Source organism: Melanerpes formicivorus, unplaced genomic scaffold (assembly GCF_026170545.1).
Source record: "Melanerpes formicivorus ecotype bairdi unplaced genomic scaffold, bMelFor1.0.p_v2 SCAF_14, whole genome shotgun sequence".
NCBI classification, from domain to species: domain Eukaryota; kingdom Metazoa; phylum Chordata; class Aves; order Piciformes; family Picidae; genus Melanerpes; species Melanerpes formicivorus.
Genome location: NW_027142366.1, coordinates 8,828,556 through 8,840,732, shown reverse-complemented (window position 1 = coordinate 8,840,732; position 12,177 = coordinate 8,828,556). Strand labels below are relative to the sequence as shown.

At 41.1% G+C, this 12,177-nt stretch overlaps 1 protein-coding gene across 2 annotated transcripts in view; it reads right to left on the bottom strand.

Annotated features, from left to right (window-relative positions):
- Nucleotides 1–12,177, bottom strand: part of SMG1 (SMG1 nonsense mediated mRNA decay associated PI3K related kinase) — a 67,893-nt gene that overhangs the window by 12,499 nt on the left and 43,217 nt on the right. For both annotated transcript variants that reach the window (XM_068146845.1, XM_068146846.1), the window contains 17 exons: nt 11,796–11,940; nt 11,365–11,503; nt 10,865–11,095; nt 10,598–10,775; nt 9,906–10,067; nt 9,346–9,563; nt 9,013–9,167; nt 7,511–7,733; nt 6,003–6,249; nt 5,175–5,404; nt 4,381–4,629; nt 3,758–3,896; nt 3,561–3,670; nt 2,719–2,937; nt 2,126–2,316; nt 1,331–1,503; nt 678–957 (listed from right to left, as the gene is read on the bottom strand). In XM_068146845.1, coding sequence (XP_068002946.1) covers nt 678–957; nt 1,331–1,503; nt 2,126–2,316; nt 2,719–2,937; nt 3,561–3,670; nt 3,758–3,896; nt 4,381–4,629; nt 5,175–5,404; nt 6,003–6,249; nt 7,511–7,733; nt 9,013–9,167; nt 9,346–9,563; nt 9,906–10,067; nt 10,598–10,775; nt 10,865–11,095; nt 11,365–11,503; nt 11,796–11,940 — 3,289 coding nt within the window. The remainder of the gene's footprint in view (nt 1–677; nt 958–1,330; nt 1,504–2,125; nt 2,317–2,718; nt 2,938–3,560; nt 3,671–3,757; nt 3,897–4,380; nt 4,630–5,174; nt 5,405–6,002; nt 6,250–7,510; nt 7,734–9,012; nt 9,168–9,345; nt 9,564–9,905; nt 10,068–10,597; nt 10,776–10,864; nt 11,096–11,364; nt 11,504–11,795; nt 11,941–12,177) is intronic.

The following is a 12,177-nucleotide window of genomic DNA, read 5'->3' as shown; positions in this document are numbered from 1 at the left end:
AATCACAGAATCAATCAGGTTGGAAAAGACCTCAGAGGTCATCAAGTCCAAACCTAATACCTAACACCTAGTACCTAACACCTCATGACAACTAAACTGTGGCTCCAAGTGCCACGACCAATTCTTTTTTGAACACCTCCAGGGATGGTGACTCCACCACCTCCCTGGGCAGCACATACCAATGGCAAATTACTCTTTCTGGGAAGAACTTTCTCCTCACATCCAGCCCAAACCTACCCTGGCACAGCTTGAAAATAACCTAGATGTTGTAAGCCAACCAAGTAATAATACTGAAATTGCCTGGCTTTGGGAGAAAATGAGAACAGAACTGCTTGAGAATCTGCTTTCATTTCAAGAAATAGTGACTCAAGTTATTTTTAAATACTAGAACTTTCTAAAAAACCCTAAATATCACTACCCTAAACTCCAAGCCTGGTTCTTCAATTGTTCATTGCAAGCCAGTGTTACTTGGGGTTTTTTTTGTGCTACAGACTAAACTCTGAAACAGTATTTCTGTATCAGATGTTCGTCTTCTTTCTCCAAACTTTTGTAACTACTTGTCTTTTTATGTAATTAGATCAGTCTTTGCAAAAGTAATTATTCTAATTAGGAAATTAAAATCCTGAAGTGCCTTGAGAACTAGATTTTTCAAACAAAGCAACATTCTGTCAACTTACTTCCTAAAGATATCCTGACAACGTTCTATTGTCATGTTACAGATGAGATCTTCCATCCAGGTTTTCCACTGCTCTATCCGGTGCTTCTGAAACACAGCTTTTGGATACTGAAGAGCTACTGTTGCATAGTTGTGCAGCTGCTCAAGACAACCACGTAAGACAGATCTTCTCTGCTGGAGAAGAGCACCAACTTCTCCTTCCAGTTGCTCACACTGACTGATGAGATGTGCCTGGCCTGCATTCTGCAGAAACGCCGTTGCTGGTACGTAACTTGGAGGACCTTTTTTAGGGAAAATGATTAAAAACTAAGGTGCATCTCTGAAGTACACAATTTATGGCAAGCAAATACTAAGCATTAACATCTTTTCAAAAATGCTCTTTTTTTACTTATGCTAAAGGAAACACAGAATTCATACTGAGAGTTTCAAGCACAAGGTTAAGAAAATAATCTTAAACCCAGCTACTACAAACAAGTTCCTTCAGACAGCTCGGCACAGAAACCTTGAAATGCTCTAAATCATGCTCTGAGGAGTTAATTTGCTTTTCATTTCTTATATAGATGACCTTGTCTATCAGTTAGAGGATATTCATAATGCCTCCTGATGTTGAACTCTATCTCAAGCCATTAACAAGACTCAAACACTGTTTCATACCTAGGTCCATCTGTGTGCTAATCTCTTGAAGAAGACTTGCAAGTTGCGTGGCCTCTAAATTACTGAAAGCAGTTTGGTAGTGTGTTATCCACTGCTCAAACTCATTCAGCTTCACCTGGATTGCCTCCTGGACAGCTCTCTGTTGAGATTGCAACTGTGTGTGCTCAGAATACCTGAATTATTAAAGCCACAGAATCAAGTAAGTACTACAAGAAAAAGCAGCCAACTTAAATATATTGAAAAATCTATTAACACAACACAACCTCCTTGTTGAGCAGAAAATGAGCACATTCTAATCAGTTACAGGAAAGTGTTAACTATATTAATAAAAAATGCTGTTTTCCTCCAAAATACTGCATGTGTATAAATTCATGCAGTGCTGAAATACTTGGTCTATTCCAAATAAACATGAAGAACAAGTTAAAGAACTAGAAACCTAGATTAAAAGGTTTTTGTGCTATTTAATCAAGAGCTGTATCATCTGGATTAATCTGATGAGACAGCACATTCAGCACATTCTATGTCTTGCCTTGAAGGTCAAGTGTGGAACAGACTAGCACAGGTTATGTTGGGGGAGTATGAAGCATAGGATATCAATCAGATTATTCAGTAGGAAAATGGGTTTCAGTAGTTCTCCTGTCCAAGCAGTGACTTGTTTACCTTAAGAATAGCTTTTACCTACCCATTAATCTTTCTTGTATGTACATTTCTCACATTTAATTCATAAGTACATGACTAAACCACCATCTGTTTTGAGGTGAGAGATTCTTGACAGAATTCCTTGCACCTCTTTACCTGTGCTGAAGCGTGTGGGAGGGATGATCCACTCCTTCCGCACCTTCCAGAAATTCTATCTCCTCCAGTAGTTTTCCTTGTAACTTTTCTACATCTGTCAACTGCTCTTGCAGGTTCAGATACTCTTCTAAACTGCTGTCCAATTTTGGCAGCACAGCAAGCATTTCATCCCTGTTCTTAAACCAGTTAACCTGCAACCAAGACACAGATGTCATAGAACTGCACTAAATTCAAACAGATAAGTAACATATGGCAGCACTTAACTCTTCAGTGACACTGTTTATCTAGGACTACCTCCAATGCTACAAGTGCTAAAGGTTAACAGTCCTCCTTAATTTAGACTGCTCCCTAAACCTCCACTTTCATTCCTCTAGCTCACAGATTCAAGCAAAAGGTTAAAACAATGTTTTTTAACTAAGCACACAGAAAGTGAAAACTAAACACTTCTAAGTTCCATATAAGCATTTCCCTCAATACAAACTCGATATGGCTCAATAAAATTTGTGAACTGCTCCTAAATCACCTCCTCTACCACTCCCAAAATGCAATGACTACTTTGGTTATAAAATAGAAAATTGTTGTAGTAAACTCACCTTTATCTCAGCCACTCTTGAAGAGAAGAGACTCCGTGTAATATCTCTTTCCATTTCTCTTTTGCTTTGCTTGTTTTCAGCCTGCTGGCCACCACCACCATAGACAGCTCCAGCAAATCCTGCTTCGCCTCCTGCTGTCCAGTCCACCAGAGGATCATAAACAAAAGCTTCAAGCAAGGTGAGCAAAGTCTCTCTCCCACGCCGCATAATATGCAGGACCTGCATTGTGTTTTAAACAGACTCATTCTGATCTTGTGTTACCCTTGTAGAACAGGGGAATTCTGAATGCAAAACACCATACCTGAGTAGGTACAGAAATCCCTAATTTGTCCCTGGCTGCTACAAATACAAGAACACCACCACCATATGCCCAAATGCAGCTAGCCTGTAGTACCAACACTACAACTAAAAGATTACACTCTAGCCTTCACACAACCTCTAGATTCCAGCAACAGACACTTCAGGGAGAAAATTCTCCTGTGTTCAGAGAATTTTTCTTTTTAAAAGCCTATCTGTCATGATTATAAAGGATTAGTCATGAAGGAAGGGGGCAAGCAAAACCTCACAACAAAAGCTTCAGGAAACACATAACATTTTACATCTCAAGCTACAAGTCCCCTTTCCCAGTGAACTGCAGTTGTGCAACTGCTAATTGCAGATGTATTTATCTGGCATTCTCACGCCTCTCATATGCCTACTGTAATGTGCAGTTGATAAGTCAGATTTAAATCACAGCAGGAAAGGTGAAAGCTTTATAAATCAGCAACAGAATGTTTAATGGACTTCTAAGACAGCATTTGGCAAGTGACAGCCCTTGGTTTTCTGCAGATGTCCTGACTTACCTGTTCACAAGAAAGCCTGAAGACCCCTTCTACTCCTGTCACTCCGAGGGCTGTTTCAATGTTGTGAGTCATCCGGAACGGAACCTTCTCTGGCACCCGAAGGCTTTTCCCTTCAAGATAAAATATTAAGTTGTTTCTTTTAATTAACAAGAAGGGAAGCCTTGTATTTGAATAACATATAGCATTTGTTAGATTACCTTTTTCAAAGCAAACATTATAATCTATGTGGACAACTTCTCCTGTAGTCATATCTATAAGAACATTATCCAGATGTCTGTCTCCAAGGCCAATGATGTAGCCAACCATGGACATAACTGCAGTGGATCTTGCATACGACTTTAAAGAGAGTTTCAGGAAAAAATTATTTGTGGGAATCCTCTGCCAACACATTGGACTGACTACCATCTTAAAACATCATTTTAAATGTAAGACAAATCAAAACCAACTCATTTCAAGCTGTTTTCTATTTGTTGTCTGATGATAGTTTACATGAGTTTTCATGCCTCAAGCTGATACTTCTAGTATCATAAATGTAGAGCTATCAGAGTGCTAGGGGTTGGAAGAGACCTCCAGAGATTGAATCCAAACCCCCTGCAAAGCAGGGCCACTTAGGGCAGGCCACACAGGAACACATCAGGTGTATACCCATTTTTTATTCCAGATGGTACAATGGCCAATGTTCCCTGTCCCAGGACACTTGAACAGTACTGGCTCACCTAAGTGACAAGTACCATCACTTGAACACATCCCTGGCAATTGGTGCCCCTCATCCCATTAAGACCACAACCTTTCAGAGCCAGAGGGTATTTGCTGTACTGACCTGTGTAACTCTCCACCATTCATCAGGTGTCGTACATGACGACCAGAGCTCCTTAGCTAGGAGGTTTGGAGGAGTTGCTTCCATCAACTCTTCTAGAACAGCCCTCATGACATTCAAGGGCCAGTCACGACGTGATACATCAAGACTAAGCCCTACCGCCTTTAAAGCAGGTCCAATTTTACTGTAGTAGAGTTCACTGGGCCTAGGCACTATTCCAGGATTCTGAGGAGTCTGGTAAGAGTCCTGAGCCTAGAAGAGGTAAAAATGGTAGTTTATGCACTGCAACTTTTTACCACAGAAAAGTATCCCAAACTCAGGTTCTGGGAGAATGAAATAGCAACTCCTCTACTGAGGATGACTTTCACAGCTCAGAATTCTTTCAAAATTCAACAGTTAAAAAAGCCTAAATAAACTTTGTTGTTGATCTGGTCTAACTCTTATCAAGGTACATTTCAAATGCATAACTGTAAAACCTGTATTTAAAACTAAATGAGGGAGAACAAGAGGTGGGACTAACACAATTTTAGCCAAGATTAACTCTGTTGAAAAATGAGCTGCCCCCTCAGTTTATCATAGCAGAACAGCATCTTTATGTCACCTACTGCAATACACATCAACACACACATGCAATTTCATTAACAACTGCTGCAATCCCAAAGGATATGATACAGAGCACTATTCTGTGTTATTATGAACCAAACAATCATTTTAAGGTCTAAATTACTTAGAACTGCCAAGCAAATCAGAATGTTCCCCTTCTGAGCTGCTCTCCAGTTGACATGAACAACTGTTACCTTTTGTGCTTGTAAAGCTGCTTCCCTCTGCTGCCACCGCTTGTAAAGCCCAAAGAGAGGTGTAGCTCCATCCACCCACTGGATCAAGCCTGACCTTGTTCCCAGAGGTGTCACAGAGTAGTGCCTTGCATGGAACCTTGGTGTCTCTTGACGGTTAATAGTAGCAAACATTGTGTTCACAATTGATAAGAATTGCATGATCCTTTCATCCAGATGTAAGTCTTCCAAACCTGTGAGAAATAAGTGTTTAAAGTTTAGTTTCCAGATAGTCTTCTCTTAAAGCCCAAAATTCAGCATTTCTTTTAAATCCTATTTCACCTCAGGCTACAAATAGCTTTAGAAATTATGCAGATAAAAGGTGAGTTGCTCAGCACTAACCTGAATGTTTACAGAGCATTTGCCTACTAGAATCACCACTTCATGACTGCTCACTCTCTGTGAACAGTACATGCAATAGCTACTATCATACCTGCTCTTTCCCTTTCAGGAGGTATAAAGTCTCTCAAGCTCTCTTCTGGGTGCTACTATAAACTTTCTAGAAAGTGCGTCCTGCTAATCCAATCAGTATGCAGGAAGAACACTGTCTCTGATGCAACCCTGATAAAATAAGGGAGCTGAAACACCCCTGGATCTAAAGCTTCACAAGGAAAAGTCTTTGCAAACATATAACGAAGTGAGAGGTGGGGAAGAGAGGGAGCACATGCCCCAGCTGTTTGGCCATATCATGCATGGAGATAAAAAGTTGCAACCAAGCAACTTCCCAACTTTAACACAGTCTAATTTGTAACAAGAGACAGAAACTTGTGTAAGAAAACTTTGGTTTCATACCTTTGAACAGGTAGGGATAGTTCTTCCCATCTGAACCCAGAAAAAGTAGCTTCTTAGGTTTGGTTTTGGTAGGCAGGATTGTGATGGTGCTGCCCACGCTATGTATTGTGACTGTGTCTCTGGTAGATACTTCTCCAGGAAGGGCTATTTCGGTGCTCATCATGGCAGCCAACCAAGGACTGATCTCCTCAAGCCGCAGAAGGTAACTGGCCCGTTTCTGTGCTCTCTGCTGCAAGCTTAGCATTACCTAGTCCGAAGAAATGTTTAGGCTGAGGTTCAACTTAAAAGTTAGCATTAAAAATAAGCTACCTCCAAACAGATTTAATAATGGTTATCTCCCAGAAAGTATGGAGATTCTTTTTGAACTACCTTTTATTCTTGGCACCCTACTAATCCATTTATAGCTTAGGACGAAGGTAGCAAAAACTAAAACCCATCCTTTATGCAGCAAACACACCTTGCCTGGTGATAGACAGCAAAGCCACATCAAATTAAACTCCTCAAGCAGTCTGCTCTTGCATTTTTATATATCTGAACTGTGGTCAAAGGCAGCAGTGTTCAGCAACCTCCTGTTTACATATCTGCATGCTTGCTTGTTCTGCAAAAGGGAAACTATTAAAGAAAAATAAAAGTCTATCTGCATGCAACAGCCAGGTTCTGTCTATCAAGGCTTTTGAAATCAACACCAGGATTGCTCTGCATCTCCAAGTGAACATATTTCTTATTCTTTAATGTAGTTTTGTCTTAGAATAAAATAGAATTAACCAGGTTGGAAAAGACCTTTGAGATTGAGTCCAACCTATCACCCAACACCATCTAATCAACTAAACCATGGCACCCAGCAGCCCATCCAGTCTCTTCCTAAACACCTCCAGCAATGGCGACTCCACCACCTCGCTGGGCAGCACATTCCAATGGCAAATCACTCTCTGAAGAACTTCTTTGTAACATTCACCCTAAACCTCCTCTGGCACAGTTTGAGACTGTGTCCTCTTGTTCTGGTGCTGGTTGCCTGGGAGAAGAGACCAACCCCCACCTGGCTACAACCTTGTTTGTCCTCAGATCCTTAAGTAAAAAAACAAGCTATCTTTGGGAAGAGTTGGTTAAGTGTTGCTGCAGGGCCCAAGAATTAGACAAGCAGAGTACCAACTTGCTAACAATTAAATCCACTAAACTGAAATGACAGAGGTTTCAGAAAGACAGTGTTTAGGACAAAATAGCCCTCTGTCCTCAAAACTGACAGCACCCAAGGCAGTGGAAGATGCAAGATATGAATCAAATTATTTCTTTGGGTAGAACTGCAATAATCCAGACAGTCAGTAGGACTTGTTACAGAGGCAAAAATTACTGTGCTTCAATGTCTAGTATGCCTGTGGTGATTGCAGAGAAGACAATGTTTCATGCTGCAATTTTGGTATGGCAAGAGAAAAGCAGAAGAATACTAAGGAGGGGATCAAAAACATGGTGCAGCAAGAGCATCAGGAGTACTTAGTCTGTGCATATAGTACCTCTTTAAATGGGAGCCAGCTGCTTCCAGGTTTAGCAGGATTCAGAGGATTCTTAAGTTTCTCCAGTGCATTTTCAATTGCATCTCCATAGTTATCCTGAAACCATTTCTCATGAGGGGTTTCTGCAGGAGCTGCAGTGATGCTCCGCACGTGTTCCAAAGCAAACACGATGGGCTTCATGAGAGCTGTGTGCTTCTCACGCATGATTGCTATCTTCTCCTCTCTAGGAAGAAAGAACAGCAACATTTCCTCTTAACTCCATAAAACCAAGTCACTTGGTTCACAGCATTAAAATAAGACTACAAATGAGACACCTAAGAATTAATGAAAACTGTTACATCTCTACAAGGAGGTCTTCAAGGATGACAGTACTAAAAAAAGGGGATTTCAATCCACATTAAACATGTTCTGCTGAACCACACTTTCTTCTTCTTTTTAGATGGAACATTTGAACTTCACCACTGGAAACCCTGAGGAGCAGCTCAGAGCTCACACCACTCTAAGGAACTAGCTGTTTTCCCCTATCAGCCTGAAGGATAGAATTCAAGAAGCCTTCTCAAAAGCCTAGGGAGCTGCCCAGTACAGGGCTTTCCTCTTCCAAAAACCCATCCAGAGGAGAACCCAGATGAGGAAGTGGGGAGAAAGAAGGAAAAGGAAAGAATGAGACTTGCTGAACTTTGAAAACAGATTTAAGCATTCTTTTTACTCCAAATAAATCATCCACCTCTAAATGATTGTCCTCATTTCAGCTGACTTGTAAGAAAAACTTTGCGTGTGAAGAACTGTAGGATTTCATAATATGCAACTTAATGTACATTGGGTACTAACATTTTATTACTAAGGAAATCTCAATGAGGATTCACAGGTAGGCAGCAGTTTCTCTTTGCTCAGTGTACTAACTGTGTCATCAAGATGTTCCTGAAGTAAGGCCACTGGCCTGCAGGAATAGAATAAACCAGGTTGGAAAAGACCTTTGAGATCATCAAGTCCAACCTATCACCCAACACCATCTAATCAACTAAACCATGGCTCCAAGAGCCCCATCCAGTCTCTTCCTAAACACCTCCTGTGGTGGTGACGCCACCACCTCCCTGGGCAGGGCATTCCAGTGGCCAATCACTCTTTCTGTGAAGAACTTCTTCCTAACATCCAGCCTAAACCTCCTCTGGTGCAGCTTGAGACTGTGTTCTCTTGTTCTGGTACTGGCCACCGAGGAGAAGAGACCAACCCCCACCTGGATACAACCTCCCTTCAGGTAGTTGTAGACAGCAAGAAGGTCTCCCCTGAGCCTCCTCTTCTCCAGGCTAAGCAACCCCAGCTCCCTCAGCCTCTCCTCATAGGGCTTGTGCTCCAAACCCCTCACAAGCTTTGTTGCCCTTCTAAGCAGCTAGGACAGCACAAACTTGGCAGCAGCAACACTGCTGATGGATTTGACCATATGCTTCCCCAAGAACAAATGTTTGTTACCATTCTCACTTGAATAATACTCAACGAGGACATACTTCCGTAAAGTGTTGTTGTTTTGGACCCTCTTGACTTCATCTTCCAGCTGCTGAATCCTTCTGAGGACATACATATGCTGCTGCAGTAAAACTCCCAACCAAAGTTCATCCCAAAGAACCGTGACTCTGCGCAGCTCAGCCACTAGCATTTGAACCTGTACAAAATAAACCAACACTTGCTGCCTTTTAAGCCTACTGGGATTCAGACTTTTTTGTAGATGAACAAAAGAAAAACATGCCAGCCTTACAGGGAAGATGTACCAAACTTCCAGCAGGTCTGCCCACAAGAGAGACAAATAATGTATTTTGCAGAGAGCTCCTTGGGTTATTTACCTGCAATACCATCGTTGGATTCGCAGCAGAGAGTTTCTCCACAATTTTGCTGTAACAATCTTGCATCATTGCTTGATCCTCATTTAACCCAACTTTTGTTTCATCTTTACTGCTTTCTTGAGAGGCTGGGAGGCTCCCTCCATCACATTCACCACCCAACAGTTCTTCTCCTTGAATATTACCCAGCAAGGTAGGGATAGCAGATGGAAGCTTGTTTCCTGGATTAAAAAAAACAGATATTAAAGTATCAGCTACATTGTTCTGGCCTTCAAAGGTACATGGTTAAATAATTCATTTAGCATGAAGTCTCCATACTACATTAAGCATTGGCAAAGTATATAATGATAAAACTGAAAAAAACTTATTGGCCATATTGGCAAATCAAATGAAAGGTATCAATGAGGTCCCATAAGAGCAATACTCTTAAAATAGAAAGCATCAGAGTCATTGGGGGGGGGGGGGAAATAATTAAATCAAACTTCTTCAGTATCATTGTATTCAGTACATAAAATGATTCTAGCTTAAGTGTGTCTGAACATGTGTTTTTTCCCCCTCCATACCTGAGGTCTGGGATTCACTGCTAAGTGAAATGGTCCCCACTATTGCAGGATACAGGATGAGATGAGGCGAATCTTGAGCCACTCGGCACAGCAAGTTGCAAATGCTCTGCCGAACGTACACTTCTGGGTGGTTCAGGCGAGAGAAAAGCTGAGGTATAATCCCTGCAGAAACACAAGAAGAAAATGTGCTAACTCACTTCACTTCAAATGATGCAGAACTTTATTTCATCTTACTTTAAAAAGCATGCTGGTTTTGCAGTGCGAGAGCATAAATGTCTAGTTCCCCAAGAAAAACTTCTTTTAACTAACTGATAGTACAGGCAACAGCTTCTTTTCTTCTACTATTCAAATGCAGGTCACATCAAATGCAATACAAAAACCCTTCAGTCAAGTACCAGGAATGGAGTTTTGCACATCCTATCTGTCATTCATTAAAGAGAGTCACATTAATAGTTGAAGTTAGCAAAACTGGATGTTTCAAAAGAAAATACAACTTTGCAACAGCTGGCCTCCTTTTCTGCTGTCTTCCACACTTCAACTCACTAGCCTTCTGTGGCAAAGTGCCTGAGCAATCAGCACCAGTAGTGTAGTGACAAACAACTACTCTTAAGACATCTGGCTGGAGCCACACATCTTTCTCTGATCTGCATTTTGAACTGCAGCTTAAGAAAAAGACCCCACCACATAATTACCTCTCCAAGGAGCAGTAGGTGTCGTTTCCAGCCCATGCTCTAAATACTGTCTAAGTTCTCCAGCATGTTTCACAAGCAAGCGTAACAGCCTTAGTGTTGCCATCACAATAACATCATCAGTGCTTTGCTCAGAGGTATTTCTTAAGTGCAGTCTAGGATCATCTTCATCAAGTGGAACCTGAAAGAAAATACTCCAAGGTAAATATCTAATTCACATCATCCTTTAGCAGTCTGTCACTAGATTTTCTCATCAGCACCACCACTGACCTGGCCAGCATTGAGTTTGAGGAAAGTAAAGTATGCACTGCAGGACAGTTTATAGAGACTGAAGATTCTGTCTACAACTTTCCTCCACACTTTAATTAACCCTTCTGTTGCATTTTCATCAAGATCTGAAAGCCAGGGGCAGCTCGTTAATAACTGACGCCATATAACATCCACCATATCATCTTCTTCATTGTCTTCATTCTCTGTGATTTGGAGAGTCATATCTTCATCCTAAATGTAAATAAAGGGAGAACAGGATTTGTTTAAGCCCTCCAACCATTTCTACAAGCAGTATCAGCTCCTAGTCTACTTTTTGTCTAGGTAACCGCACTACTTGATGATACTATCATATTCCATAGAGCAGCTATGATGCCGCTTAGCTAACAGGTGGTTTCTCACACAACTCTTGTATTGTCTGAACTTTAACACATCAGTAGAGGGGAAGAAAAAGTTCACACTGAAGTTGAACATTTTTTTTAAGCAAGCAAATATTCACTCACTTGAATCCCAGCTGGACGACACACTGCCTGCCCCAGAATCCCATAGATCTTCTCTTTATCTTCCTCCGCAATGTTGTCTGGAAGCAAGTTCTGAACCTCAGATTTCTCCCGGGGCAGCAGACGAACACCTTCTCCCTGACTGTAACATGTAATGAATTATTCATCCTCAATATTTTAGTATCTGTAGAGCTACTGAACCCATTGAGACTGTATATACAAAACTTCTTGAAGGAAGAAACTTTCATCCTTATCTCAGAGTTAAACTCGCTGCTTTTCTTTTTTACAGAGGGCAAGTAAACAAGAGAACATTCAGCTTTCTGCTCATGGGCAACTTCAGACTACAAAAATCAGTAGCCATTAAACACAAAGCTATGGTCTACCTTAAGGAAATTAATTATGCCACACAAATGTAAACAGCAGGAAGAATTTACCTGGCATTATCAACTACTTTCCGGCCCCATCTATAAGCCCAACTAGCCAGGGCTGCCCAAGACTTTGCCACTTCAGGTGCCTGTACTGAAGACAAGTGATACAGCTGTCCCAAGATGAAGTCAGGCTCCCCAACTCCAATGTTTACTGTCATGGGAGAAAAAAAGCAATAGTATGTTATGATCCAGAACTTGCCTCTAACTTATTCAACATAGAAAGTGACACTAGAACATATCTTTTTTTTTTTCAGTCAAGTTAGTACCCAAGAGTGTAAAGCTTTCTGAAATAGAATTACTTTTCAGTCCTGACACTGGCTGCAAAACAAAGCCCAGTTTTCAGTTGCTAACAACCACTGCCTGTACTCTACAATTGCCTTCTCTTTTA